This window comes from Lonchura striata, chromosome 17 (genome assembly GCF_046129695.1).
Source record: "Lonchura striata isolate bLonStr1 chromosome 17, bLonStr1.mat, whole genome shotgun sequence".
In the NCBI taxonomy this organism is placed as follows: Eukaryota; Metazoa; Chordata; class Aves; order Passeriformes; family Estrildidae; genus Lonchura; species Lonchura striata.
In genome coordinates this window covers 14,980,257-15,006,632 of record NC_134619.1, presented here as the reverse complement: position 1 = coordinate 15,006,632, position 26,376 = coordinate 14,980,257, and the positions used below count along the sequence as shown (strand labels likewise).

Sequence of the window (26,376 nt, the reverse complement as noted above, 5' to 3'; positions counted from 1 at the left end):
AATATACCAATTTTCACTGTTATTTTCTGTCACTTTTCTGTGATGAGTTACCAGTGGTGCCAGTGATATTTTTAGTGTTGGATAGATAATAAGGCAGACTGGGCTTACCATATTCAAAGAAACATCTGACCCTTTGAAATAAGACTTCACAGATAAGTTGCTACACTGACCTGAAAACATATGAATAGCAGCCAACTTCTTTATGCCATAAAAATCCAGCATCCTTTCCATACAATTAGATTCTCTGTTTCCTTCCCTTTCCCCTTTCCTCCCCTTTTTTCTTCCAAAGCACTGGTAGTATGCCGAGACGCTTTACTTTCTGCACTGTTGCCGCCACACTCGGCCCAGGGGACTGCTCGACTGCTCTCCAAAGGCTGTCAGTGCCCGACCCCAGCCCCGCTGCAGCTGGAGGCCACAGACAGGATTGAAGAGCTCAGCCGGGTACTGGGAGCCGCTCTCCGCCGGGAGCGGGCCCGGCGGCGGCGGCGTGGCCGACGCCGGAAGAAGGGTTCGCTTCCGGGCCGCGCGGCGTCATGGAGTCGCTGTGGCGGCTGAAGCGGTTTGACGCTTTCCCTAAGACCCTGGAAGATTTTCGGGTTAAGACGTGCGGGGGAGCGCTGGGTGAGTGGGGAGGCTGCGGGTGGCCGGCGGACTTTAGCAGGCCGGTGCTTGTCAGCGGTTCGGGTTTGCGGCGGCGCTGACAATAGTTCTCGTCTCCCGGCAGTGACGGCAGTTAGTGGACTCATCATGGTGCTGCTTTTCTTCTCGGAGCTGCAGTATTACCTCACCAAGGAGGTAAGTACCGCCGATGGAGCAGACACAGGCCCCCGGTGCTGCCTCTGATTCGCGGCGGGCAACCCTTCAGGGCGGCCGGAGGGCCCTCATCTCTGCCCCCGCCGGGCCACCCCCCTGGGCTGCCCAGGCAGCAACTTCGCCCCGCATGGACCCCCAGTTCGCGGTATTTTTCTGTGCCCTGTCCGGTCGTCGCGGCGGTGGGAAGCAGGCTGCCCTCCTCCACCTGTGGCGTCTCGCCTGGACGGCATTACATCTCGCCGCCTGCGAGCAGCCATGCCATGTTATGCCAAAACGGAAAGCAAACGCTGAAGCCCTGTTCCCTCCCTACGTTCAGAGATCTCCCAGTTATTTGACAGAATTGCAAATGGCATGCGCTTGGCTGTGCATGGCAGTGTCTCAGCTGTCTGGCAAACCTCTTCTGTCTTAAAAATTAGCTCCTGGGCCACAGGACCAAGGGAAAGGGACCTTTTGATTTGCTTCCAAGTAAAATTGGACTGTTTTTGCTTTGTTCCCAGGTTCATCCAGAATTGTACGTTGACAAATCAAGAGGAGATAAACTGAAGATCAATCTAGATGTTATTTTTCCACATATGCCTTGTGCTTGTGAGTAAGACTTCTGAATGATGATAATTTTTCTCCTTGGCAGGGACTCAAGAGGCTCAGTGTGCCCATAACAAATGTATGTTTGTAGATCACTTTCATTGTGCACTGGTTTCAGATTTGAGCATAGATGCAATGGATGTAGCAGGAGAGCAGCAGCTAGATGTGGAGCACAATCTGTTTAAACAACGTTTGGATAAAGCTGGGAATCGTGTAACTCCAGAGGCTGAGAGACATGGTAAGATGGTGTTCTGCCTGTCCTGGGTTAGTCTTTCCACTGTATGCCTGTTCTGAGATTTGTGGGGACAAGGTGACAGCTGTGAAGTGTTTAAATGCTGCAAAGTCTTGAATACCTTATAACATGCAGATCTGTTAAATTACTCTTACACTCAGTACTTTTTCAAGGAAATCTTTGCCTGGCCCCTTTGAAACTATGACAAAGACCTAGGGATACATTTGAGGAATAAAGTTACACAGTTGATGATGTTTTGGGATTAGAAATCAAGCAGCTGTTCTTTCAAAACTTGGCTTTGGATGTATCTTTAAATCACAGTGGGTGAACAAATGGGACTGTGTGGTTCAAGGAAAGAGTCTTTCTCTAGGGAAGGCTCCAGTGACTTAACCTTTAAGCCTAAACTTGAGTTTTACTCCATTAACTCTTGTGTGTGTTAATGCACACCTACATAAATATATGTGAGCTGATTTTTTGTTTGCAAGCTGTAATAAGTGATCCATGGCTACTTAAACCTCTTCTCTACATTTTTTACATGTTATGACTCATCCTTGTTCTTTGATACCAACCAGAAAGGGTTCTGACAAAGCATTTCAGTCATACAGTAATACTGTCCTGACTTTTCCTTTCCAAACATGAGTTACTTATTCCCTTTTCTGGGAGCCAATGTTGCTTGTAGTATCAACATAACCAAATTTTTAGCTTTGTATCACTTTAGATTTAGCATTTCTGTTGTTGACATTGAAAGGCTAAACTAAGCCGAGAGCTGAACAATGGGCAGGCCATAAGGGTTTCTCTGGTTGGCATGGGAATGTGGTGATACTGTTCTTACTACCGTGTCACTTAGCAGCCACTACAGGTTGTGGCTTTAAAAATTATTGTCTGGGGGCAAAAAGCTTTGAAGCAGGTCCTTTATCATTCATAATGTACTGGTTGGGTCTACTTAAGACACATTTTAGCAAAGCCTTTATGCAAGTAATGTCTGATGCTTCAGCAAGGCTTACAGATAACCAGTTTTTTCCATGGATGCTGTTCTTGAGAGAAATACTATGCTCTTTCTTGGTTTTATTCCACACCTCAGTAGGCTACATACATACCATTTCAGGTGAGTATTGGCATACGGGCAGGATGTGCAGTGGCATATTGTGTGTGCACAGATTATTCATTATGCATAAAGCAGAACAAGACTACAAGATAGAGTTTCTAGAGGTGTCTCATCACTTTGAATCCTGTTTTGTCTTAGAGCTGGGAAAAGAAGAAGAAAAAGTGTTTGATCCAAATTCTTTGGATGCTGATCGCTGTGAGAGCTGTTATGGGGCTGAGTCAGAGGACATTCGGTAACCTTTACACTTTTTTCCTATCTTCTTAGCACTTGAATCCCATTGTGTTATATGCATTTTTTTTTTCCAAATGTGTGTGAAAATCTGTGCAATGAAATTCTGCTCTCAGGCACGTGTTCAGTGATAAGAGCTATTGGGGTTTGGCTATGCATTTGGAAGCTGCACTCAAGATTGTTGAGAAGGTGCATCTATAGGTTGTTTGGATTGTCTACATGCCTGTTTAAGCAGTACAAAAATTGTATCTCAGCAGACAAGAGATTTTCTGGGCTTGTTTGGTGTCCAGAGCAGAGGTGTTTAAATGATTTCACTATTACATCTTGACATAAAACCTGGTTATGCCCTGGCCTTGCCTTCTCACTTCTGCTGCTGGCATTGTGTCCTTACAGGAGCAAAGATCAGACATCTATGGCTCACATAAACAATAGGCATCTTTTCATATTTCTCATTCCTCCAAACAGGAAATTACTGTAAGAATGGATCCATTATAGTCCATATAGGTTCTGGACTAATCTTGGCTATTTTTGGCTCAGTGATAACTTGGTTTGTCCCATCTGTCAAGTTGTGTCCTTTCCCAGAGATGCTTTCATTTTAAGGTATTCATAACTGCTGCCTTCAACAGCAGGAGTTTGTTCAACGTGTCCATCGAAACATGAAACCAAGGAAGAAATGTGGGTTTTTTTCTGGTAACCAAGGTATTATCCACAGATAGAAAAGTACAAAGAAAGTTTGCAGTTAAGCCCCCGTTTAGCCCAATGTCTTGGCCTAAAAATAGAGGAAAGTAGCAATAGAAACAGGCAGATGTTTTGTTCACGTGAAGAAGTTCCAAACTGCTTATAACTGTGGGACATTGATACTGTTTTTGTGGCAAATTTCTTTGCCAAAGGCTGCCTTGGCTGTGTAAATGGCCAGGCAGAGCCCTCTTGGGACTCCAGTCCTGTATTCAAACAGCATGCATCCTCACCTTCAAGCCTCAAAAGGCACATCAAGAAGCTCATGCTCATTCAGGAGCATTAGGCCACTTTCCAAGGTCCAGTCCCCAGTGTTTGTGTTGTGGCTTTGTTGAAGAAGAATCTGTCAAGGATTCAAGTCCTGAGTTGGAGCATGTCTTCTTAATGATAAAGATGGTAAGATAGTGCTTGTGCTTTTTGCAGGTGTTGTAATACTTGTGACGATGTCAGAGAAGCATACAGGCGGCGAGGCTGGGCCTTCAAGAACCCAGATAGCATTGAGCAGTGCAAGAGGGAAGGGTTTAGCCAGAAAATGCAAGAGCAGAAGAATGAGGGCTGCCAAGTGTATGGTTTCCTTGAGGTCAACAAGGTGAGAGAGAGCTTTTGCTGTGAACCTGCTGCATGGTGTTGAGGACTGTGAAAAGGCAGAGTCGGGGCATTCCTCTCCAGTTTCAGTGCTTACAAGACTGTCATAGAATCACCTCTGAGATCAGCAATGTCTTTGCTCTTGTCATGGGGTTCAGGAGGACAGTCAGGAAGAGCAGTGGGAAAGAGGTTAATTCTGGTTGGTGTTCTGTGGGCTGGTAGGAAGTCATGGCAGCTGGAGAAGTTTGCCTTTTCCTCCCATCTGGGTACCAAGTCTTTTTGCTGAGATTTCTGAGGAGGAGAGGGAGCTTCTTTGAGCTTGAATTGTTCCACCTGCCCTTCTGTTTTAAATCAGAGGCCACAAATGGTGCTGGAGATAGCAGTAACCAACAACTCACCTGCAGAGGTGTTGGAGAAAATGAAGTGTTATTTTCTTCAGAAAAACAGTGGAAGCAAGGTTATTGGAGTTGGTTGTCAAGGCTGAAAATGCTCAGAGAAGTGGTTTATGCAAGTGATAAATGAAAATACACAAGATGCACCAGGTAACTATGTAACCTGTCATTTTGTGGGTTACCCCCACAAACACACAGGTTGCATACCCAAGTATCTTCTAGAAGAAGTCAGACCCAGGGTATTTTTTTAACTCCAAACTCTTGGGTTTTTTTCTTTTTGGGCTTTTTTTAAACCCTTGTGTATTCTTCCTGGAGACCATGGTCTTTATTTCTAGAAAGTAGACCTTGTACTCACAAATCCAGACGTTGTGATTTGAGCATTATCATAGGTATTGAACTGTTATAGGACCCTTTCTCGCAATACATGAAGAGCAGGAAGATTCTAAGGGGAATACTGGACGTAGGAATGGTCCAAGTGTGAATGTCACTGGGGAAGTTTTTGAGGCCTTTTTTTAGGCACTTGGAACTTTGCCCATCTTCATTTTCAACAGGTCTACAGTTAACATAAGGCATAGGTTTCTCCTGGCATCAAAGATGTAATACAGTGTGTGAGCTTGGAACATTTAAATCTTCCCATGGCAGAGTGCATATGATTGCTAGTAAGTGTCAGGGAGGAATAGCACCGAATATGCATATCGCTTTCAGAGTCCAGGATGAAATTTTACCAGTTTGTCTTTTGCAGATTTTTGAGGGCTTGGGTTGTTTTGGGAGAGGGGTTTGATAGGTTAAGTGCTTTATTTTTGCATGCTCTTATTTTCATGGGTGTATACATTGGATCACTGCTGATAATTGTTGTAAGTGTTCACTCTCACTTTCTCCTCTCATTTTCTTTGATGCTCTTTTGTATTTTCTGAAGGACCAGTCAGTTCCCTACTTAGAGTTAATTCCTCTTTTTTTCTCATTTTTATGTCCACTAAATAAATTTGATAGAACAGCTGTTATCCACATTAGTATTTAATTATGGATTTCAGCATCACTGCCTGTACTGAACATGGGAAATTCATACTTCTCTTAGGATAATGTCTGCTGCTTCTGTCACCTGTAAAAATGAGTTGGTTGGTGTCTGTCTTGTGTAAACAAAATCCTAAAAATCCAAACACCAGTACAACTGCTCTGCTTACATAGATTCAGATCATTTAATGAACATTTACTCTCTCCTGCAGGTAGCTGGAAATTTTCACTTTGCACCAGGAAAAAGTTTTCAACAGTCTCATGTACATGGTAAAGTATTTTCTTTTCTTGTTTACCGGACCTTTTGGTTTCAAGTGTGTCTGACCATTTTCTTTTACTATCTTTGCTGCATTACTGTCTGTGGTAACAACATCACTGCTTCAGTGGGGAGGACATTTGTTGAAATTTTGTTACAATGGTTTAGAACTATCATGGACAAATAGAAAAGTGCTTTCTAAGGGTGCTGCCACATGAGTGTGGAAGAACTTGTTAGATGATGTTTCTGGGATGTCTCTCAGTTCTGCAAAACTTTGCTGCTTTGCAGTCAAACAACCTCAAGTAAAATTTTCAGTCCTGGACCTGACTACCATTACCTCTGGAAGGGATATTTTCCTCTACGCATGAGGTTCAGAATGAAATTTAAGTTGTGAAGGACTTCCTTGAGTATGTATATATATAAATATAGTGTGGCGAGATCAATAGTGGTAGTTTACAAAATCATGGGATGGTTTGATTTGGAAGGGATCTTTAAAGGCCATGTAGTCCAACTGCCCTGCAGTGAGCAGGGACACCTTCCACTAGAGCAGGTTGCTAAGAGTACCATCCAGCCTGGTCTTAAATGTTCCCAGGAACTGAGTATCCACCAGCTCTCTGGTCAACCTGTGCAAATGCCTCATCACTTTCAACATACACAATTTTTTATATCTAGTCTGAATCTGCACTCTTTTAGTTTGAAAGCATTGCCCCTTGTCCTATCACAACAGGCCTTATTAAAATGTCTGTTCCCATCTGTCTTCTAGTTCCCTTTTGGTATTGGAATGGGCTCTCAGGTCTGCCCAGAGCCTTCTCTTCTCCAGGCTCTCCCAGCCTCTCTCCATAGCAGAAGTGCTGCAGCCCTTGGAGCATCTTTGTGGGCTTGTGTAGACTCACTCCAGCAGGTCCAGATCCTACCTGTGCTGGGCATCCCAGAGCTCGAGGCATCTCTGCATGTGGGATCTCACCTGAGTGGAATAGAAGGGGAGAGTTCTCCCCCTCACCTGCTGCCCATGCTGCTGGGAATGAACCCCATGAGCAAGTGGTTCTGGATTGCCAGTGCCTATGGCCAGGTCATGTTAAGCTTCTTGTCCACTAACACCCCCAATTCATCTCCCTGGGGCTGCTCTTGACTTGTTCATCCCCAGCCTGTATTGGTACTGGGGGTTGCCCTGACCCAGGTGCAGCACCTTCCACTTGGTCATGATGTTCACTGGCCCCACTTCTCAAGCTTGTACAGGTTCCTTTGGCTGGCATTCTGCCCCGCAAGCACATCAACCTCACTACTCAGCTTGCTATTATCTGCAAACAGGCTAAGGTGCACTCAATCTCACTGTCAGTGTCATTGAAGGTATTAAACAGTACTGTTCCTAACATGGACCCCACTTGTTACTGGTCTTCATGCATGTGATCATCGAACCAATTTCTTATCCAGTGAAGAGTCCATGCATCAAATCTGTATTTTTTTCCTTTTCTTGCTCACTCCAATTTAATCTGTACTGCTGAGGTTAAGGTCAGGGGAGAATGTGAATGTGCTTGGTGAGAGTAACTGGTGTATTTGGAGAACAACAGACAAACTTTTGAACACAGAAGAAGCAGAAGCACTTTTGCACAAACAACAACAATGAGAAAAGCCTGGTTTTCCGCATGATACTGATTGTTAGTAATAAAAAAAATATTTCACTTATTGTGCAAAACCTCCTTTGTGTGCTTAAACTATCATGACAACAGCAACATTACTACAGCCGGAATCGATGAAGTCATGGCATATATGTTAAGGAGAAATATCTCTAATTCTATGTCCTCTATAAATGCTGCACAGCTGAATTAAAAATTCACTCAGAAGATGCAGATAAAACGCAAAAGGGCTGTGTAGTTACCGCCAGCCTCATCCTTTCATTTGCTTGTTCCTGCTGGCTGTATCTGATGGCCTCCTCTTTGTCTATGGAAAAAGAGTGTGATTGCTTCCTGCTCTCTACTTGCCCCTCAGCATTTCATAGGCCTTTCCTGTGTAGGGCTCAGGGCATATCTTTCCATGCTGAAGAGTCACAGCTTATGAAGCTGGTCACTTGTGGATGCTAGTTGATCTTTGAGCTTCCTTGCAGGATTTCTCTGAACCTCTTTCAGTTCAGCTCTGCCTGAAGGTACGAGACTGCATCCAGAACTGAGGTCCAGGCTAAGCAGGAGAAACAGTGACCTAATGATTTTCTTCCTTTTGTTCTCCCTTGCTTTCCTAGTTATTCATAATATGGGATTTTCCTTTTTACCCAGCCTTTTCCTTGGCAGTGTTTTCATGGCACTGGCCAACAAATAAGGCATTTTTCCAGACCCATTAGGAAAATGGACTGCTCAGAGAATGGTTGTTTTCTTGTAGATGACTCACTGTAACCTTTCTTTCCAATCTTTCGGGTTTTTTTCCTGCTTTTAATTACAGGTAAAGAATTTGACTAGTATTAGAGGTCAGAGATCTGTGAGATATTTCCAGAACTCATATCTCATTTGGATCATAATTCCAGACAAGACCTTGAGTGCTTGTGGTGTTTGATTCTTTCAGTAAGGTCTGCTTTAACATGCAGTCCTGTTAATACATTTAACAGAATGTCATACATCATGAAGTTGAATGTCTAAGTCTGAATATTCCAAACTGTTGTTGTTGAAAGTCACATTAACAATTCACTAAATAATTTTACTAGACCTACTTGATGCAGAACTCTAATGATGGACAGTATTTTTGCTTTTCTTTCTATTCCCTACTGATATGAATCAGTAGAGAATATGAGGGTGAAAAATATGAGTAGTGCGGAAAGTTCAGTCCACTGCACAATTCTTCTTACTTCCTATTGGAGTCTGTACTACATTTGTACAGCTGATGGTTGGATTTTTATTTTGAGGTGGCACTGCAATACTGAAGCTCACATACCAGCTTTTCAGTTTCTTGCATTGTTTCTCTCCTCTTATGCTGAGGGTTCCTGTTGTATCATAGATCTCCAGCCAGAAAATGGGCATGGGGATCATTGTGACAGTCCCAAGGGTCCTATTAAGCAGCACTTTGTAGCTCTAACTCAGATGTAATCCTGATCTGAGCTTCTGAACTCTTGTTGTGTGCTTGGTTTAACATCTTGAATCTGTAACTTCTTTCCTAGGGAGAAACAAGTTGAAATGGCTTTTTTTTCAGAAAGTAGAATAAGAGAGGGTCACACATGTGGCAGCACTGTGTAAGGTGCAATTTTATTTCTGTTTAGTTATTTAACTTCAGTTATATATAACTTTATTTGCATAAAGTCTGTGTTAGAGGCTGAGCACTTTACTACTAGAGGTAGTCATCAGCCTTCTGCTTCATGTGCAGTAGTGGAGAGTGACTTTCCTGCCTGTGGAAACTTCACCTACCTAGTGGTAGGCTCCTGAGGAGAGTGACATTATCTGTATAACTTCAATCTTTCTTGCTCTAGTTCTTATAGTCCAGGGGAAGCTGAGGGTTCTCATTCCGCTTTTAGATTGTCTTTGGGCCACTCTGTTGCTGAGGTGCCATCACCAGTGTTTTTTAGAGAAGACATTGGCCATCATGCATTTCTGAGAGCTAGAGAGCTTTTCAGGATTATTTAAAATGTCTCATTAGATTCCTTCAGTTCCTTAAGAAGAAAATGGTGTTGATGGCACCTTTCAGGACATTCTGTCCTGAAGACACACTCTGAATGACTGTGACAATTTCTGTGGATGAAGCAGTCTGTATGTGGTCCAAATTTTGTGGGTTTCTTACACCCTACATGTCAGCTGGAGGAACAAAGTTATCTTTGAAGATGCTATTTTTGAGGGATTACTGTTTGTTTTCATCCTCTTTTGTGGTGATGGCTGTGGAAGGAAAAAACTCAGGTTAGGTGCTCTTTGCAATGATGATGGTCTTGGAAAAGAAGCTGCCTCCTTGGAGTCACCAAGCTTTACCTAGAAAGATGTGAAGCATTGTTAGCTCTCCAGGAGTTTCACTGGTCAGCTGTACCATCTGGTACCAGTTGTACCATAAACAGTGTTCTGTTTATGTATTTAGCAAATGGCTTATTTCTGTCTCTGCTAGAACTTGTTTGACAGCCAAAACCTATTTGAACTCATCCCTGGATGCTGTGGATGACCCCAAATACCTCTCTTATTTTGCATACTTTTTAGTGTTTTGATTACTGAATTGTGAAAAGATACCAAGTCTTTGACTGCAAATTAGTTGTCGTTTTTCAAGTCCCTTGGCACATTCTCTGTCAACTAAGAGCAAGTGGCACTAGCTCCTTTTTCTGCAGAGTCTGCAATCTCCTTCTCTGTTCTTTTGCTATAGCCCAACTAGCTGTGGGCCCTGTTACTATTGCACAAGCCTCTACAGGTAGCAGTTGCTTATCTGAGTTCTTGTCCTGCCCAGCAACATACTTGGAAAAAAACTATGTGGGACTCAGTCTCCATCAGGACACCAGTTCAGTGTGGAGGAGATCCAAATCCTGTGATCACCTATACACTATTCCTTCCATGGAGGAGGTGTATGAGCTCATTCTAACTTTTGTCCCAAAGTAGTGTCTGTTAGGGAACTAATTTTATCCCCATACTGAATACTGAACGCTGAGAGTCTTACTTCATCTTCAGCATTGTTGAGGACTTTTCTTTTTACACTAGTGACCTCTTACCAGAGTTTGGTTGTCTTGGTGCTGAAAGATGCACAGTCTCACCCATTTATGGTGGGCAAACCGTTTTCAAGTTAAAACAAATTTGTTTTGGAGACAACAAAAATTACATTTTCATTTGTTACTTAACTATCATCCATCAGAGCTCAAGTTGTGCCAGTTGTTGGGAATGCTTAACATTTGTCAAGTAGCCCTTTTGCGCGGTCTTTCCTTCTTCATACCAAAAATCATGCTATGGTAGAAGCACCAGCAGAGATGTGACAGAGGGGATCAAATTGCTGTGGGAAGGATTCAGAGGTCCATAAGACCCTGTAAGTCTATGACAGTTACTGATTAGTGTTAAATATATATATTGCACAGTGTTGAATACAAATGAACAAGCTTTTGAAACAAACAAAAAAGGAGTTTACTGAACCTCCTTTGAGATATGCTGTTCCAACTTTTATTTCCCTGCTTCTGATCTTTCATGGTATTCACCTTTGTCAGGATCTTGCAACAAAATGAACAAAATCAGCATGATGGTTTGTTCTGTGTATCAGGTGGGATGAAAATAGCACAGGACTGATTAAGATTTGAGTGTTAATATGTTGTAAATATAAACCTGAGTGCATTTCTGAATACCTTTGATCCTAAAATGATCTCTCTTATGACAGAAAAAGAATCTAAATATAACCAGTATTGTTTGGCATGCTGCTTTGGAGTTCACTTAACATATATGCACATCCCACTGTGTTTTTCCTTCTGGTGATTAATTACTGCATTTTGAGTTCTCTGTTACACTTTAAATGACTGCTTGACCATATATCGATCCTTTAGCTAACTAGAGGGTGATTTTATATGCCCTAGAAAGCACACAAGCACAGATGTTTCATTTTGGTATGAGTATTATTCTACCTGCATCTCTTTATCTTTTCTTTGTAATGATATGAACATTTCTCTTTTCTCTCCTACTCTGCTTGTTTTCCCAGTGCATGCTGTTGAGATTAGGTATTGCTGTATACTTCTTTTTCATCTGGACTACAGAACTAACATGATTTTTGTTATTTACTGAGCCCATGAATCTCCTTTGGAAGGAGCTGTTGATCTAGGCTGGGATTTGAGAAGATTTCCAGGAAGCTAAAAGGAGAGCTGTGCCAGGTCATACTTCTGTGGTAAACGAGGTGGAAAAGGTAGAGAATCCTTGTCTTAAATGATTTTAGTATCCCATGTTGGAGATAATGTTTTGGCAAATGTTTAGCTGCACTGTGCAGTTAATGTGCTTGAGGGGAACATGATGACAGGTTAGAGCAACTTCTGCCTTTTCAAATCAAATGAGAGAATTATCTTGCTTAATCTCATTTGTACAACACTTTAGAGAATATTTCCTAAAAATTCATGTACCAAGCAAACTGATCTGTGAGTAGTTTGTAGGAACTTTTACAAGGGTTAGTATACCATTGGATTTTTCTATGGGTAATCATGGCAGTTGCAGGTTCAGATGTGGTGTTTCGAGTCAGTAGCATCTGGCAGAGGGCTCAGACTCTCAGCTTTGCTTAGCTGCAACATTTTCTGTGTTGCTCCCTGCTTCATTCCCCTCTTCACAACACATTTATGCCACTTCCATCTTCCTGCCACTGTGCTTTTGTAAGATATTTTCCTCCATAAAATTAATCCCCACTTTGAAAAGTGGTGTCCTATCTCACCTTGGAGCAATGTGTTTGGGTGGCAGTCTTTGGTTTTTTGGAACCTTCACATGTTTATTAACAGAGTCCTGAATAGCTGTAAGGCTGTTAATCCTCTTTTAGGTGTTAAGAACTGAGTTTTATGAAGTCCAAGGAGGCTTTGTGATTGTCCAGGTCAGAAATACAGGATGGGGAGAATTCTTCAGATAGACAGAATTTGTTAAAACTTTGTTACTAAAACCATGAACAAATCTTGGTTCTATAAGGCAGATAGAGTTCTTGACAAACTTAAGATGTTTAGCAGGTATCTTTATTCTGCCTGTTAGGTGTGGTTAAGGAAATGAAAAAATGTGTTTGTTCAGAAATAAGAGTGTTTGGTCCTAGCAGACAGTCTTTTAAAGGTCTTCTGGTCTCTTTTCTTGTCCTGCTCCTTATCTTAGCAGGCTAAATAGCATGCTGGTTTATGTTAAGCTAAACATCTATCTGCAACATAGACTATGTACATATGTACTTAGCATAATCATCAGTGATCAAGGAGAAATAAACCTGTGGACTGGTGGAAGACTCTTTTAGAAACTGAACTGCTCTACAGCAGAATTGTAAATCACTTACTGGAGAGGAGTTTTTTAAAAACTACTTAGTTGTGGAAAGCATAGCAGAGCACTCAGGGACATTTTGATTTCAGTAGTCATAAATATTAATAGGGGTCACACACAATGTAAATCTAGTGTAACATGTGAGTTAATGTCTGGTCCTTCTCAAGTGATGCCCTGGGATTTCTCTGGTACTGTGCTATTCCTGTAAGTTTTGTCATGCTCACTAATCCTCAGTGCTACTTCACATCTACAAACACATGTGACAACCCAGGTGATAAAGCTGATAAACACCATAATCCCACAAAGGATTCTAGGAGCACAGCTACCACGAGGATCATCCCTCTGCCTCTCTGTGCATCACCGTGCCAGTGCAGCTGTGAGATTAACCTTACTTTGGAGCTGTTCTGACTGGAAGAATAACCTCAGATAAAGCAAGACTCGCATTTCAGCCTTTTGCGGAGTCTGAGATGGTCATGACTGAAAGGTGGGTGGGATAGGAATGATCTGAGGGACCGAAAGATAGTGGAACAAAGAAAGTTTTATTCCTTTGGTGGTATGAAAACATAGAATATCCTGAGATAGAAGGGACACACAAGGATAATCATGTAGGTCCAGTTTAAATGCAGACCCATCAGAGCCAGGATCTCTGTGGAACTTTGTTATAACTGAAGGTTAGACAGCTAGTGTCTGTAAAAAAGGCAGGAAGACTTGACATTTCACTGGCAGCTAAGCCACAGAACTCTTGACTTAAGTGCAAATAATAAGTGCAGCATGAAACAGCCTAGTGTTGCTGGTAACTGTTAAGAAGAAAAGCATAGCATAATGCCAAGGCCACTTTCTTTCCTTCCCCTGTCCACCATCACATATACTTCCAGATTTTTAGTAGGAATTTCTTTTTTAAAGTTCATTGATACAGTTGTCAGCACAGGAACACAAACCTGTGTGCTGTCACTGTGCTACTGGCAGTGACAGGTCTGCACTCCAGTCAGAGACAGCAAAAGGAATATCTGAAGCCAGTGCATCTCTGAGCTCTTTGAAATGCAGAACCATTGCCTTAATTCCAAGTACTGCAGCCTAGTCTCTGGGCATTTACCTGCAAAAGGACCCCTCCCTACATTAGAGCCTTAGGAGAAGTATGCTTTAGAATTCCCTTTTCTAACTGTACATTCTCTCTTTTTCATGTCTGTCTCTTTAGGTTTAGTAAGGGTTTTATATAAATTAGTACAGCTTCTGGTATTTTACTGAAAAATGTTAATTAAAAAAAAAAAAAGAGTTCACAGCACACTCAGGTAAATGTTTTAAAGGAGAGGCTAGCTCAAGTCAGATCTCTAGCTTTGCAGCTGTCATGGTTTGCTACTGGCCAAACACCAGGCACCCAGAAAAGTTGTTTGCTCACCCTCGCTTGCTCTCAGCTGGGCAGAGAGGGAAAAAAACTAAGGGGTCATGAAATGAGATGAGAGAAAACACTCTTAAGGGCAAAACAGGAAAACAGGTTCAAATTTAAAGGTATAAAGTTAATTTATTATTAACAGAGTCAGAGGAAGATAATGAGAAGTAAAATAAGCCTTTAAACCACCTGCCCCGAGCTGCTTCCTCTTTCCCACTGACAGTGCAGGGAGACAGGACATGGGGGTTTTGATCAGTTTGTCCCCCGAGATCTTTCTCTGTTCACTCAGGGAGAAGAGTCTTTCTTCTGCTATGGCGTGAGTCCCTCCCAAGGACAAACAGTCTTCCCAAAACTATTGTGGCATGTCACTTGTCCATGGAGTGTGGTTCCCCAAGGATAGGCTGTTCGAGTTTGGAAGCAAGGCCCCTCTATCTTGGAGGCAGGGGCTCTCTCTCCATTTGGATCTCCCACTAGATCACAGCTTTCTTTGGCATCCACCCGTTCTGGCATGAGCACTTCTCCCATAGGCTGCAAGCAGATCTCTGCATCCCCCATGCACCTCATGGGCTGCAGGGGCATAGCTGCTTCACCCTGGTGCTCACCATGGCCTGCAGAGGAATCTCAGCTTTGACATTTGGAGCACCTCTTCCCCCTCCTTTTCCACTGACTTTGGTGTCGCCCTGTTGTTCTCCCTCACATGTTCTCACCTCCTCCTCTTCTCTGACTAGAAGAAAAACTGCTGCTCATAGGTACTTTTGATAACAAGTTCTGCTAATTCAAAGATTCCTACAGGATCCCACAGCTCTGAGAGGTTGATCTCGTCTAGGTTCTGTGCCGGAGAGTTTCTCACCGTATTTCTGCTGCCAGCCATGTGGCCCCACCACCACCAAGTGGGCAGTGACAGCCACCACAGCACTGGTGCTATTTAGTACCTCTCTTCATGCAGGGCACTGGGAAGAAGAAGCTGCTGCCACTGCCCCTGCCCTTCTCGCTGTGGCACAGCTGGCTAGGGCGGGCAAGTAGTAAAGGCTTGCCATGCACTGCGCTGGGATGGCAGGACCTGTGGTGCCTCATCACCTCTGGAAAAAACTGCATGCATGCTGTTTAATTTTTCTTTTTAAATATGTCATCACAGAGGCATTACCAACCTCTCTAATTGAGCCAGCAGCATGTCCATCTTCAGAGCCATCAGAGATTGGCTCGGTCGGACATGGTGAAAGCTTCTAGCAGCTTCTCACAGAATTTACTCCTGTGGCAATCCCTCGCTACCAAAAACCAGGCTGTGCCAAATCAACATAGCAGCTTGTCTTGTGCTAGGCTCTCAAGGGAGCAGCATTTCTAATCTTTGTTAATAATGTGGCAACACTTGGTGATCTTACTCCATTAGCTCCTAAAGTAATAGCCCACGATTATTGAACTCTGTTTTACTTTGCTAAATTGAAAGGTGAAGTATGCCTTCCAAGCACATAAATTTACCTGTTAAAATGGTTGCAGCCTCTGGCTTCTTTGAAATAAACTGAAATGGAGTTGCAATTTAGATTTTCATCCTGAGACTGATGCTCCTGGTATTGCATAAAGTCATTTAAGTAGCAAACTAGAAAATATCCATTGCCTCCGACAGATTTTAAAGATAAGCATGTATATATTGATTGTCATCATAGTTATAGCAGTACCTTACCTACTCCAATGCATATGAAAGATAATTGGCAAAGCCATCAAAAGAGAATTCTTAGTGTAAAAGGAAGGGGGAGGTGTTGGAATCTGAAATGCAGGGAACTCTCAGAACCTTGAGTCTGTAAGCCAAAGCTTCGAATTAAACATAGGATTTGATCTGAGACCTTGGAAAAGGTTTCCAAACTTAGGTGCTAGAAGTGAGAATGTGGATTTATAGTTTAAAGCAGAGACACATTAAGCTAAATAGAAGAAAGGTTAGAGTTTTAGAGTTTAAGATACAGAAAAAATAAAAGTAGTTACAAAGGTAAACAAGAGGTTTAGAATGCAGTACTGTAGGTTTATGTGTCATAACATGATTGGCTAAGAAAGTTTACACTGTAGCATAAAATGTCCATAAAATGAAATATTTAAGGATTGGGTCAAAACATAAATATGCTTGTTGGCAGTGTTTTATTGGTCAATAAATCCTTAAAAAGTCTTGTAACTAGAAGTCTTGTGACTTTCTGAACCGTGCAGTGAAGATGTGAGCTGAACTCACCCTTCCTGCCTAAGTAGAAGATAAGAAAAATAAATTGCATTATCTAAAAAACTGAGAGATACCGTCTCTAACTCATTCAAAAATCCTTCAAAAATCCCCATACTGTATCTCTGCCAGATCCCTTCTAAGGGTGTGTGGTCCTGCCAGCATTGTCACATTCCTATATGTGGGAAGGGCAGAGATGAGGAAGGCCAAATTCCCCAAATCCCAACACTGGTGACAGTCACTGTGGCCCTACTAGTGGTTTGTAAATACCCTGCTCAGGCCATTGCTGCAAAGACTTTTCCTTTCCTAATGCGTTCTCCAGGAAGCAGTAGCAAGGTTGATAGGCAGAGTGCTGAGTTACTAATATGATGATGATTTTTAAGGGCACTTGCATGTTAAAGCATGTCCTCTTCTCAGTTGTTAGTTTAGATCTGTCATGCCTCTGTGTTTTACAGTAGTGAGAGGAGTTATGTGTAGCTAACAGCAGAGCTTTCTTTTCTGCTCTCTGGGATCTTGTTTTTGCACTAGATGAAGTATACATGCAGGTGAGGACTGAATACCTAATCTGAAGTAATCCCAAATTAAATGTACTTGCCTTCATTCTAGAAGTGGCTCTGTGTCAGGAGGGGTATTATAGCAGTTTTATCTGTCACACACCCTACTATGCAAGCAAGAGAGAAACCTAGAGCAATTTTCTTGCCATTTTAGATTGTGATGGAAATGAAAGGAACTCCATTATTGCTAGAATAAGGGAGAGAGGTATTGCTATGATAATGTGAGCTATATTGTTGACTATTTTTCTGTTACAGTTCACGATCTGCAGAGCTTCGGACTTGATAATGTAAGTGTTCCTAAAGCAGTGTTCTAGTTTTCTTAGATTCTTTTCTTTCTGGATTTTCCTCCCTTTGTCATATTGAGATCCTAGATTGCTGCAGATTTGGCTGTATGAGTCTAAGCAGAACCTGGGTCCTGCTTTTTCACAGAGGGTTCTGAAATACATTCTGTGACATTTGCATGCTGCTTGGCAAGCCTGTGCCTCTTCTCCTGAGCCTTTTTCCTTAATCCATGCTTCACAATTTCTTAAGATTGATATTGTCACAACTGCTTCTGCATCTGTTGGAGTTTACCTTGAGCTGAGAGGAAAGCAGATGATGCTCATACTTATTCCTTCAAGGAAGCTTATAGCATGTGCTCCTATGGCAGGGAGAGGAGTGGTGGGAGAGCCTGCTCTGTAGATGGGAGGAAAGGGCACGGAGATCTGTGGATTTCCAGCAGGAGAAGGAGAAATCTTGAAATCTCCTATGAATAAAAAAGAAGAGCAAATGTCTTGGAATTTGTTGTTGGGATGAAAGAGAAAATGAACACCTGTCTCCATTCTAGAGTCACACTCAGAAAAATATACCAGTGATGACCTTCAGTCTCCTTACCTTACCCCTCATGTGCTATGCAGCTATTTGAGTTATTAGCCTTTCCATTTCAGATCAATATGACGCATTATATCAAACATCTCTCATTTGGAAGGGATTATCCAGGCATTGTGAACCCTCTGGATGGGACAGCCGTCACTGCACAGCAAGGTAAAAGACAGCTGAAAGAAGTCTCTTTTTAAGTGTCTATATTAATAAGTGTTAGAAGAGAACAGGAGCAAAGTTTCCAGTTTTAACAAAAATCCTGACAGTGTTATGTGAAATGTGACTCCTTGACCTTGTGCTCTTTCTCGAGCAACTGTCTCCATTCACCTGGAAGAAATCTGCCAACATGTTTGGATTCTGTGACCTTTCTGAAAGGTATCTCTATTCAGTGTTTGTGAATGCACAACAGCAGGTACAGTATGTCATTATTAAAGAACTACCTGAGATATAGTTCAAGGAGAGCCCTGTCTAACTATTACATACAGTGAGAGAGAACCAGAAGATGCAGGGTAGAGAAAAAGCCTAATGGATAGTTGCTGGAGAGCTGTAGTGTCTGCCTGACCTTGACATACCCAACAGTAAGAGTTTGAAAAGCTGCAATGAAGTTGAAATATTGCTAATATTTTCTAGGTAGCACCCGATTTTCTGGCTTGAGAGACAGCTTTTTCTTCCTGCTGCTGTACTTGAGTTTATTTCCACAAGCCTGCTTTTCTATGAAAGGTCCTTTACATGCCACTGCAGAAGTTTTTTTTTTTTTTTTTGTTAGATCCACTGAAGTCTGAATAGTTTGTCTTGAAGGTAATTGGAGCTGTATGTAATAAAACTTGAAGAAAGAAGTAATTTGCTTTGGAGTGGTGATAGGACTGAATCTGTTCTTTAAAGTTTTCTACCATTGATTTTGATCCTTGTACCCAAATCAGAGGATGGCATTCGAAAAAAAGTACAGAAAAATTAAAAGGCATCATAATGTTAAATATGATTTTGATGCTGTAGTTATTCAGTGGAGTAACAAACTATCTGAGAGGGAGGACCTTTAGCTGACTGGTAAATTTCTGCATAAGCTTGAGCTTTTCATCCTGAGCCTCAGGGAACCAGTTGGTAAATTCTTGAAGAATTCGTTCTGAAAACATGTTCCAGTAAAGAAGTAGGAGCAGTAGATTGCAGGTCAAATTTATGTTTATTGCCAGCTAAAGATACCATATGCAAGAACTATTTCTGCTGTAGAAATGGATGAATAGTCTTCTCTAGGTAATTTCATATACAATAGTTTTTTTTTTCTTGCATTGCATTATCCTTAAGATAACTGAAGGAACAGGATACTCTGAGGCAACAGAAAGGGTTCTTCTATTTTTTTTGTCATTGGTCCAGATCTCCCTTTTCATCTTTTGATACAATAAATGCCATGCTTCTACAGGAATAAACTGCAGTATTAATTGAAGTTGATATGAGATACTCATTTAGACCTGAGTAGATTTGCTTAGGGCTATGTTGTTAAGAATTTTTCCTGGACTAGAATTGAATTTGCAATAAGTTTTACTGGTAAAGCTATAGCAAGTTTGTAGAAGTTTTTCCATTTATTCAAGGCAAAATGCCATCAGTTTTGGTTTTGGTTGGAGCAGAAATGAGATTCACTTTGGCAAAAGGAAGACACATTTCTGACATGAACGTTGCTGTCCTTGAAAACCTCCAGCAGCTGTTATGCAGAAAGATGTTCCCTGGCAAGCTGAAAAAAAACCAGCTTGTGTCTAGCTGTCCTGTCAGTGAAAAGCTTCCAGCTTATTGCTTTATATTAATTGTGTCTCTCCCTGTCTTTGCTTATAGCTTCCATGATGTTTCAATATTTTGTCAAAGTGGTCCCCACTGTGTATAGGAAAGTAGATGGTGAAGTAAGTACCTTTTTCCTCTGTTACTTTGACAAGTGAAAGCCTTCACTTTCTCCTCATATTCTTGATTCTGACAGTATCTTTGGATTCAGATGTGTTGCCAGATGTATACCAGGGGCTGTATTGTACATTCAGTACTTGGAACTCCCAAGTGCGGAATTTGGTAAAGAAACCTGGATAGTATCTTTCTCCACTTGGATTGTAATTTGTGTCAGATAACTTAGTAGAAATGATAGGATATAATTTCATTTTACAGAAACACAGTTTAATTGGTCTAAGAACAGGGCTAGTATGAACAACATGTAGAAGACTGTCAGGGCACAGAAGAATGCTGAAGGGTGATCTTAATTTATGTGAAGACAGGTGATCTCTGTCATTCTCTGCTCTCCTGCCTCTGTGTATTGTTTTCCTATTTCTCACTCTTGATTATTTATGGCTTTCTGCTATCATGCTGTCTCCTGAAGCATACTTAACAGGTCTGCCTTTTGATAGAGGATGACACAGACTCAGGGTTGAGAGGGACAACTTATGCTAGTTGTCCAGCAGCTTATGCTGCTGTGTGCCAGCAGAGACCAAATAGTCCAGCCGGGGTGTGATGCTTCCCTCATACTATGGGCTAGTTACAGCTTTAACTGGTACCCTATAGTAAAAATAGACCTGATAGCAAATACCTGATCCTGATAGAGCTCTTCATGACTCTTTCTAACCACTGTCGGGTTACCACATGGGTGAGGGTACACTGATGTGGTTCACTGAACTCATGTTTTAGTAGCCTTTCCTATTCCCTGTTAGCAAAACAATGTTTGCTGTGTTTGTTTCCTGGTAGGTGGTAAGAACTAACCAGTTCTCAGTTACACAACATGAGAAAATAGCAAATGGGCTACTGGGAGACCAGGGTCTGCCTGGTGTCTTTGTACTGTATGAGCTTTCACCCATGATGGTGAAGCTGACAGAGAAACACAGGTAAGAGACATTTCATTCTATTTCATTCATCCTTCACTGATTTTGTAATTTTGCATAGCTTGAAACTTCATCCCCACTTAGACATGATAGTGCAAATGCCTGAAATTCATCCAAGCCCCTTCCCAGCCAGTGGAAAGGTGCTCACTGATGGCCTTCTTCTCCATGTGAACTGTAGTCTGGGATTTTTCTGCTCCTATGTGAGTGTTGTAATCTGGTATCAAGATGGAAAAGGAAAGTGGTGCAAGGAATAGAAGTGTGATATAATGGTTCTTGATTCAGACTTCCAATAGGAAGACTAGATTTACTGAGCTACCCATTTTACCAGCAGCACTCACACAGTCTAACTGGTTCCTTACTCTGCATTTGCTATAGCTTTTGTACATCTTCCAGCTACTGTGGAACCTTTTTTTCTCTCTGGGTTAATGGCTGGCAATGCAACTGCAGGGAAGGGAGTCTTTGAGGTTCATAATGGGGGGGTAGAAAAATGTCTATATCTTAAAATGCATTAATGTATGCTTAGGATTTAATTACTGTGTTACATGACCCTCCTGTGCATTCTCACTGGGTAGGAATAAATAAAGTCTTAGGGATTAAAAGCCCATCTTTCAAATTTATAAATTCAGTACTTCCTCTTAGTGTTGCTGACTAAAGGTAGCAGTGACAAACTTGAGAATTATTAGCTATGAATATTTAGGTAATGCATACTTATATGGTATGATGAATATTATTAGAATTATTAGTTAATTGTTACAGACCTGACACTGGTATCTGAGCTCATTCTGGTTGTTCAAATTCTAGGTCCTTTACTCACTTTGTCACTGGAGTTTGTGCCATTGTTGGAGGCATATTTACAGGTATTGCACCTTTCAATCATTTTGCTTTCTAAAGTGTAAACATTTACTATCTTACACTTTCTAAAGTCTACATGTCTAGTAATAAATCCTTGTTTGATTAAAAGATTATTTCAATCTTTGGGAAGCAGTACAGCATGTTCTGCAGAGCCACAGGAGTGGCTTCAGACTGTAGCTAGCACTGGAGGCTTACAAGATGCGGTAATATTACAGCATTTCATTTCATTAGACCGGTAGACCTGTCATAATATTTCATTTTGATGCTCTACAGAACATTTTGTTTTCTAACAAAGCTGTTCTTCACAGACCATATGAAAGTGTCTGTACTTGCATTCTTGGCCAGCTTGGGTCTGTAAGTAGATAGTTTTCATGTGGAATCAACACCAGTTAAATCTGTGAACCCTGGTTGCCATGGACATAATATATATCTGAGAGATATCAAACTGCTCCCAGACATAGGAGCTCCAGCTAGTATTCTGCAAGGACTAGATGGCGTCTTGTGAGGAGAGGCTCAGAGGTTCCTGCAGATCGATCTGAGTATCTGCACTTCACTCTCAGTGCTGGCATCTGGAATAGCTAATCAGTATCCGCATGGGAACAATCTTGGTGCAGCCATGCTCTTCAGGTAGTAATCCAGGGTGCTCGTAGTCAGACGTGTGGGTGTTAAGGACCAGCCTGAAGATGTGGTCAGGGACCTGAAAAGCCAGTTTCTGTGTCACATAACATCTGTATCACATACCTATAACATGATACCTTTATCTACAAAGTTTTCTCATCATCTGATGTGTCACAGTGCTCAGTGCTCAATTAACCTGATACTGTTAAACAGAATTTATGTCTGCAATATATTTTATCCTATTCATCTCTCTAATTTCAAAAGTCATTCAGAAATTATTTTCATGACAAATTCATGTGCCCTTTAGCACTGACTGGGTTTGACAGCCAATTCATGTTTCTGCCATACACCATGCTCAGACTCTCTGTATTCTAGAGATCAAATCAACTAATGGCCAATAAGGTCAATTACTTGTACCAGCAATAGTGTAGCCAACAGGACCAGGGTGGTGACTGTCCCCCACTGTACACTGGTGATGCACCTTGAAGCTTGGGTTTAGTTCTGGACCCTTCATGATTACATTGAGGTGCTGCAGCAAATCCAGAGAAGAGAATGGAACTGGAGAAGAAGCTGGAATGTAGGTCTGATAAGGAGAGGTCAGCGTGCTCAGCCTGCAGAAAAAGAAACTCAGAAGGATCTTCTTGTTCTCTACAATTACGTGAAAGTAGGTTGGAGCCAGATGAGGGTCAGTCTCTTCTTCTAACAGGGACAAAACGAAAGTAAGTGGCCTCAAGTTGCACCAGGGGAGGTTTAGATTGGCTATTAAAAAAAAAATTTGTCATGGAAAGGGTTGTCCATGGCACAAGCTGCCCAAGGCAGTGGTAGAGTCACCCTCCCTGGAGGAATCTAAAAGACATGTAAATGTGACACTTAAGGACGTGGTTTAGTGGTGGGCTTGGCAGTGCTGGGGGCAATTGGTCCTATGACCTTAGGGGTCTTTTCCAACCTAGATGATTCTATGCTATTCTAAGGTCACCTCAGTGTTCGTGTAACAGTATCAAATTGATTCCACAAGTAGAGATAATTTCAGGGCAAAACAACCACACAAGAGTTATCTGAAGCATGATAGACCAAATATTAAGTCCAAGAACTCTATATTATATAGTAATAAACAGAAGATTCAATTCCCATTTTAGCTGCAATGCTTTGTATCATATGGAAACATCATTGTATACAGCCAAGTAATCATTTACTTATTCCTTTGATTGAGGTTTCAAATAAAAAGAAAATATGAAGCTTTATAAAATTAAATCATTGAAAAATGGCTCCCTAGCAATCTTTGTGTTCCTTCCCTGGCAGGAGCTCAAGGTTCCTGTCCTGTGAAAACCTTGGTTGTATGTGGTTTGTGGTACAGTAGACCATTCTGAGTTTTTCTGTGGTAACAAACAAGCACTGAATTAATAGGCTTCTGCAGGGCTGGAGAGGTTTGAGGAAAATACTGCAAAAAGAATTAAAGTCAGTGCTTTGTATTACTTCGTGTCTGGTGGGTATACATTGCCATCTCCAATAAAGGGCATCCATCAAGAGCAGCATATGGTACTTTTAAGGTTGCTGTGAAATGAGCAGGAAATGGGAAACATGACCTTTTCAGGATGAGTCAAGGCAACAAGTGTCATAAAGCTCTCCATATCAGCTTCCTCTCCAAACTCTTCTCAGTCATCAGTAAACACACATGACGCAGTGTGTTTTATTTCTTTTATTTCTGGAAAAAGGGATCTTTTCTAGGGAAGCATGATCACCACTGTCCTGCAAAATGGGTCTTGTCTGTCCTGAGGAGATGAGGACTTTACTGTTCTGAGCAGCAACAGCAGCAGCAGAACCTTTTCCTGTCTGGTGGACCTGGGATTCCTTTCCTCTGATAGCAGGGTTTTTGTTTTCTATACTTGGGAGTTCTCTCTTTGAGGAATGTCTGACTTCATCCATTTGGTTTTTTCCTTTTAGTTGCCGGTTTCATTGACTCCTTGATATATCACTCAGCACGTGCCATCCAGAAGAAAATTGAACTTGGGAAGACAACATAAATAAGCAATGGCATCAACCTATTTAAAAACAAAATAAAACAAAACAAAAGAAAATAACCCCTCCAAGGAGAACTGAACAGACTCTTTGAAACACAAGTGATCTTCTGAAAGTGCACAGAAGAGATTTGGAACTTCCAGATGGCCCTAACCACTTATGTTACTGTGCCCTAATTCTTTGGCCTCGGTTTGTGGATAGAACAACTTGAACCTTGCTGCTATAAAGATTAGCTATCATATCTGGCTCTGCAGACCCTACTGTCATACTGGTTTTTTGTCAGTCCATGTTCCTCCAGTTCTATACCCCTTCCCAACAAAGATGCTAGAGATACTGCATTCTGTTTGCCTCTAGGAATAATGTACTTTATTGTCAAGAGACCTCTAATGGATTGAAGTTGCTACCAAATAAGCTTTCTAGCAACATCATCAGGGATTTTTAATTTTTCCATAAAATCTTTCTGGGTGTGCTGATGCTATATGTCAGACCTCTGTAAAAATGTGCTGAATCCCATCTATTGCCTTCCAGCCATCTTGGGCTGCATGGGGTACCTAAGCATTTGGGATGTGCTTTCTGCCTGAGGGAGCTCCCAATTGTTCTTTTTATGAAAGATACAAGTTAATGTTTCAGGAAAAAAAAAAGTGTCCGGAATTTTAATTGATTTTTTTAATTTGATTTTTTTTCATTTCCCCTTGGTATATATTTTCAAATAAAGTTCATCCTCTTGTTCTAGTCAGGCATATGGAGGAATAATTAAATTATTTGAACTAATCCTGATATTGAATTGGAAATAAGAATTAAAAGACATATCACATTGTGGCAAACTATGTAGAGATTGTGATGATGATGAGGCTTTTTTATGTTAAATCATTACACAAGTGAGTAAAGTGCTTGCTATCTAAAACTATATTGGGAGAAATTTGAAAATAATGAGGAAAAAAAAATTGAATTCTTGGCTTATTTGATGTAAACCAGATTGATTACTCTTAAATCTCAGATATGGATTTGCTTTGGTATGACTCTAATATTGGTCCAAGCAATTGGAAAGGCACAGGATCAGATAGTGCAGAAAGCAAGCTGTTTTATAATGTATTTTAAAGCAGATTTTGCTAGATGGTTGGGTTTTTTAATTAGTTGAACTTACCCTTACCTATAAACCAGGGAGTCTAAAAACTGCTGTTTTTCAGCTGGGGAGAGAAGGAATTTGTGGTGTGGGTAAGGAGAATGATTAGCTTCAAGCAAGAATGTTGAAAAGCAGGTTTGTTTTAAATGTATTTTTACAAGGATATTTAATGAATCCAGTAGGTCAGGATCACATAGTACTACTACAGCATGAGGAACAGAATGTAGTATCTGTTTCATCAGGATCAAAAAGTGACCTAAACAACTTCAATTGCTTATCAGTGCATTTCAGCTTAGTAACTAAATTTATAGGAATGGTAGGCGAGGGAAGATGAAAGGAAGTAATGCAGCAAGAGTTTAATCCACACCAAACCAGTTACCACTGTTTCCTATCAGTGATAACTGATAGACTTGTCCTTAATAGAAAATAGCCAATTGCTTCTAAACTGGAAAAGCATTGGTGATTATTATCCAGAGTAGACCTGAGCAGCTAAAGAAGGGTTAAAGGAAGGTGAAGGTACAATACTTGTACTCATCATGGGAAACTGGAAATAGTGGAGAGAAGACACAGAAATGGAGATTGTATCTGGAGAGACAGAAAATTAATGAAGCTAATAGTTAAGTAATACAGGCTTCTGCTGTCAATAGGAAGGATATGAGTCCAAGAGTTCTGGTGATTTTAATAGACTAAAAGCCCAAGTGACTAAGCCCAAGTGATAAAGCTGACTCTGAATCAAGGATGTTACTGATTGAAAGTGATAAAAGACATTCTACTAACCCTGCTCTGGAGGACAAAAATCTTTGGGGAGCTCAGTCCCTAGGGTCTGCAGTCTTGTTCTGCAGGGAAGTCATGTTCTGCAGGAGTGCCATTTCAAAGCTATAAGGGGTCAAAAAGCAAAGGAAATGGTGGTTCATGTGTTTTCAGTTTATTCAACATGAGATCACTTCAAATTTATTTGATTCTGTTGTCTTCTGTCACCATGTTTGATTTTTTCCCTTCTTACTCTTCCTTAATGCAATTAAAAAAATATTCCCTTAGTTAAAGACTGTAAAAATAAATAAATAAAAATTTAGTAAAAGAC

At 41.2% G+C, this 26,376-nt stretch overlaps 1 protein-coding gene across 1 annotated transcript; it reads left to right on the top strand.

Moving 5' to 3' along the window:
• Positions 1–508: 508 nt before the first annotated feature.
• ERGIC3 (ERGIC and golgi 3) lies at positions 509–26,376 on the top strand. Its single transcript, XM_021536676.2, has 13 exons — positions 509–621; positions 725–795; positions 1,311–1,398; positions 1,514–1,633; positions 2,871–2,964; positions 4,119–4,284; positions 5,896–5,953; positions 17,241–17,272; positions 17,912–18,008; positions 19,665–19,729; positions 20,553–20,689; positions 21,488–21,543; positions 24,098–26,376. Exons 1-13 carry the CDS (start codon positions 534–536, stop codon positions 24,175–24,177), a joined length of 1,152 nt encoding a protein of 383 aa, XP_021392351.1. The 5' UTR covers positions 509–533; the 3' UTR covers positions 24,178–26,376.

What these genes read in the sequence shown, in the direction of transcription:
- ERGIC3 (XM_021536676.2), top strand. Translation starts at nt 534, where the DNA reads ATGGAGTCGCTGTGGCGGCTGAAGCGGTTTGACGCTTTCCCTAAGACC. An exon ending in GCTGAGTCAGAGGACATTCG is followed by an intron (nt 2,965 to 4,118) that starts GTAACCTTTACA and finishes TGCTTTTTGCAG; the next exon opens with GTGTTGTAATACTTGTGACG. An exon ending in GTTTCCTTGAGGTCAACAAG is followed by an intron (nt 4,285 to 5,895) that starts GTGAGAGAGAGC and finishes TCTCTCCTGCAG; the next exon opens with GTAGCTGGAAATTTTCACTT.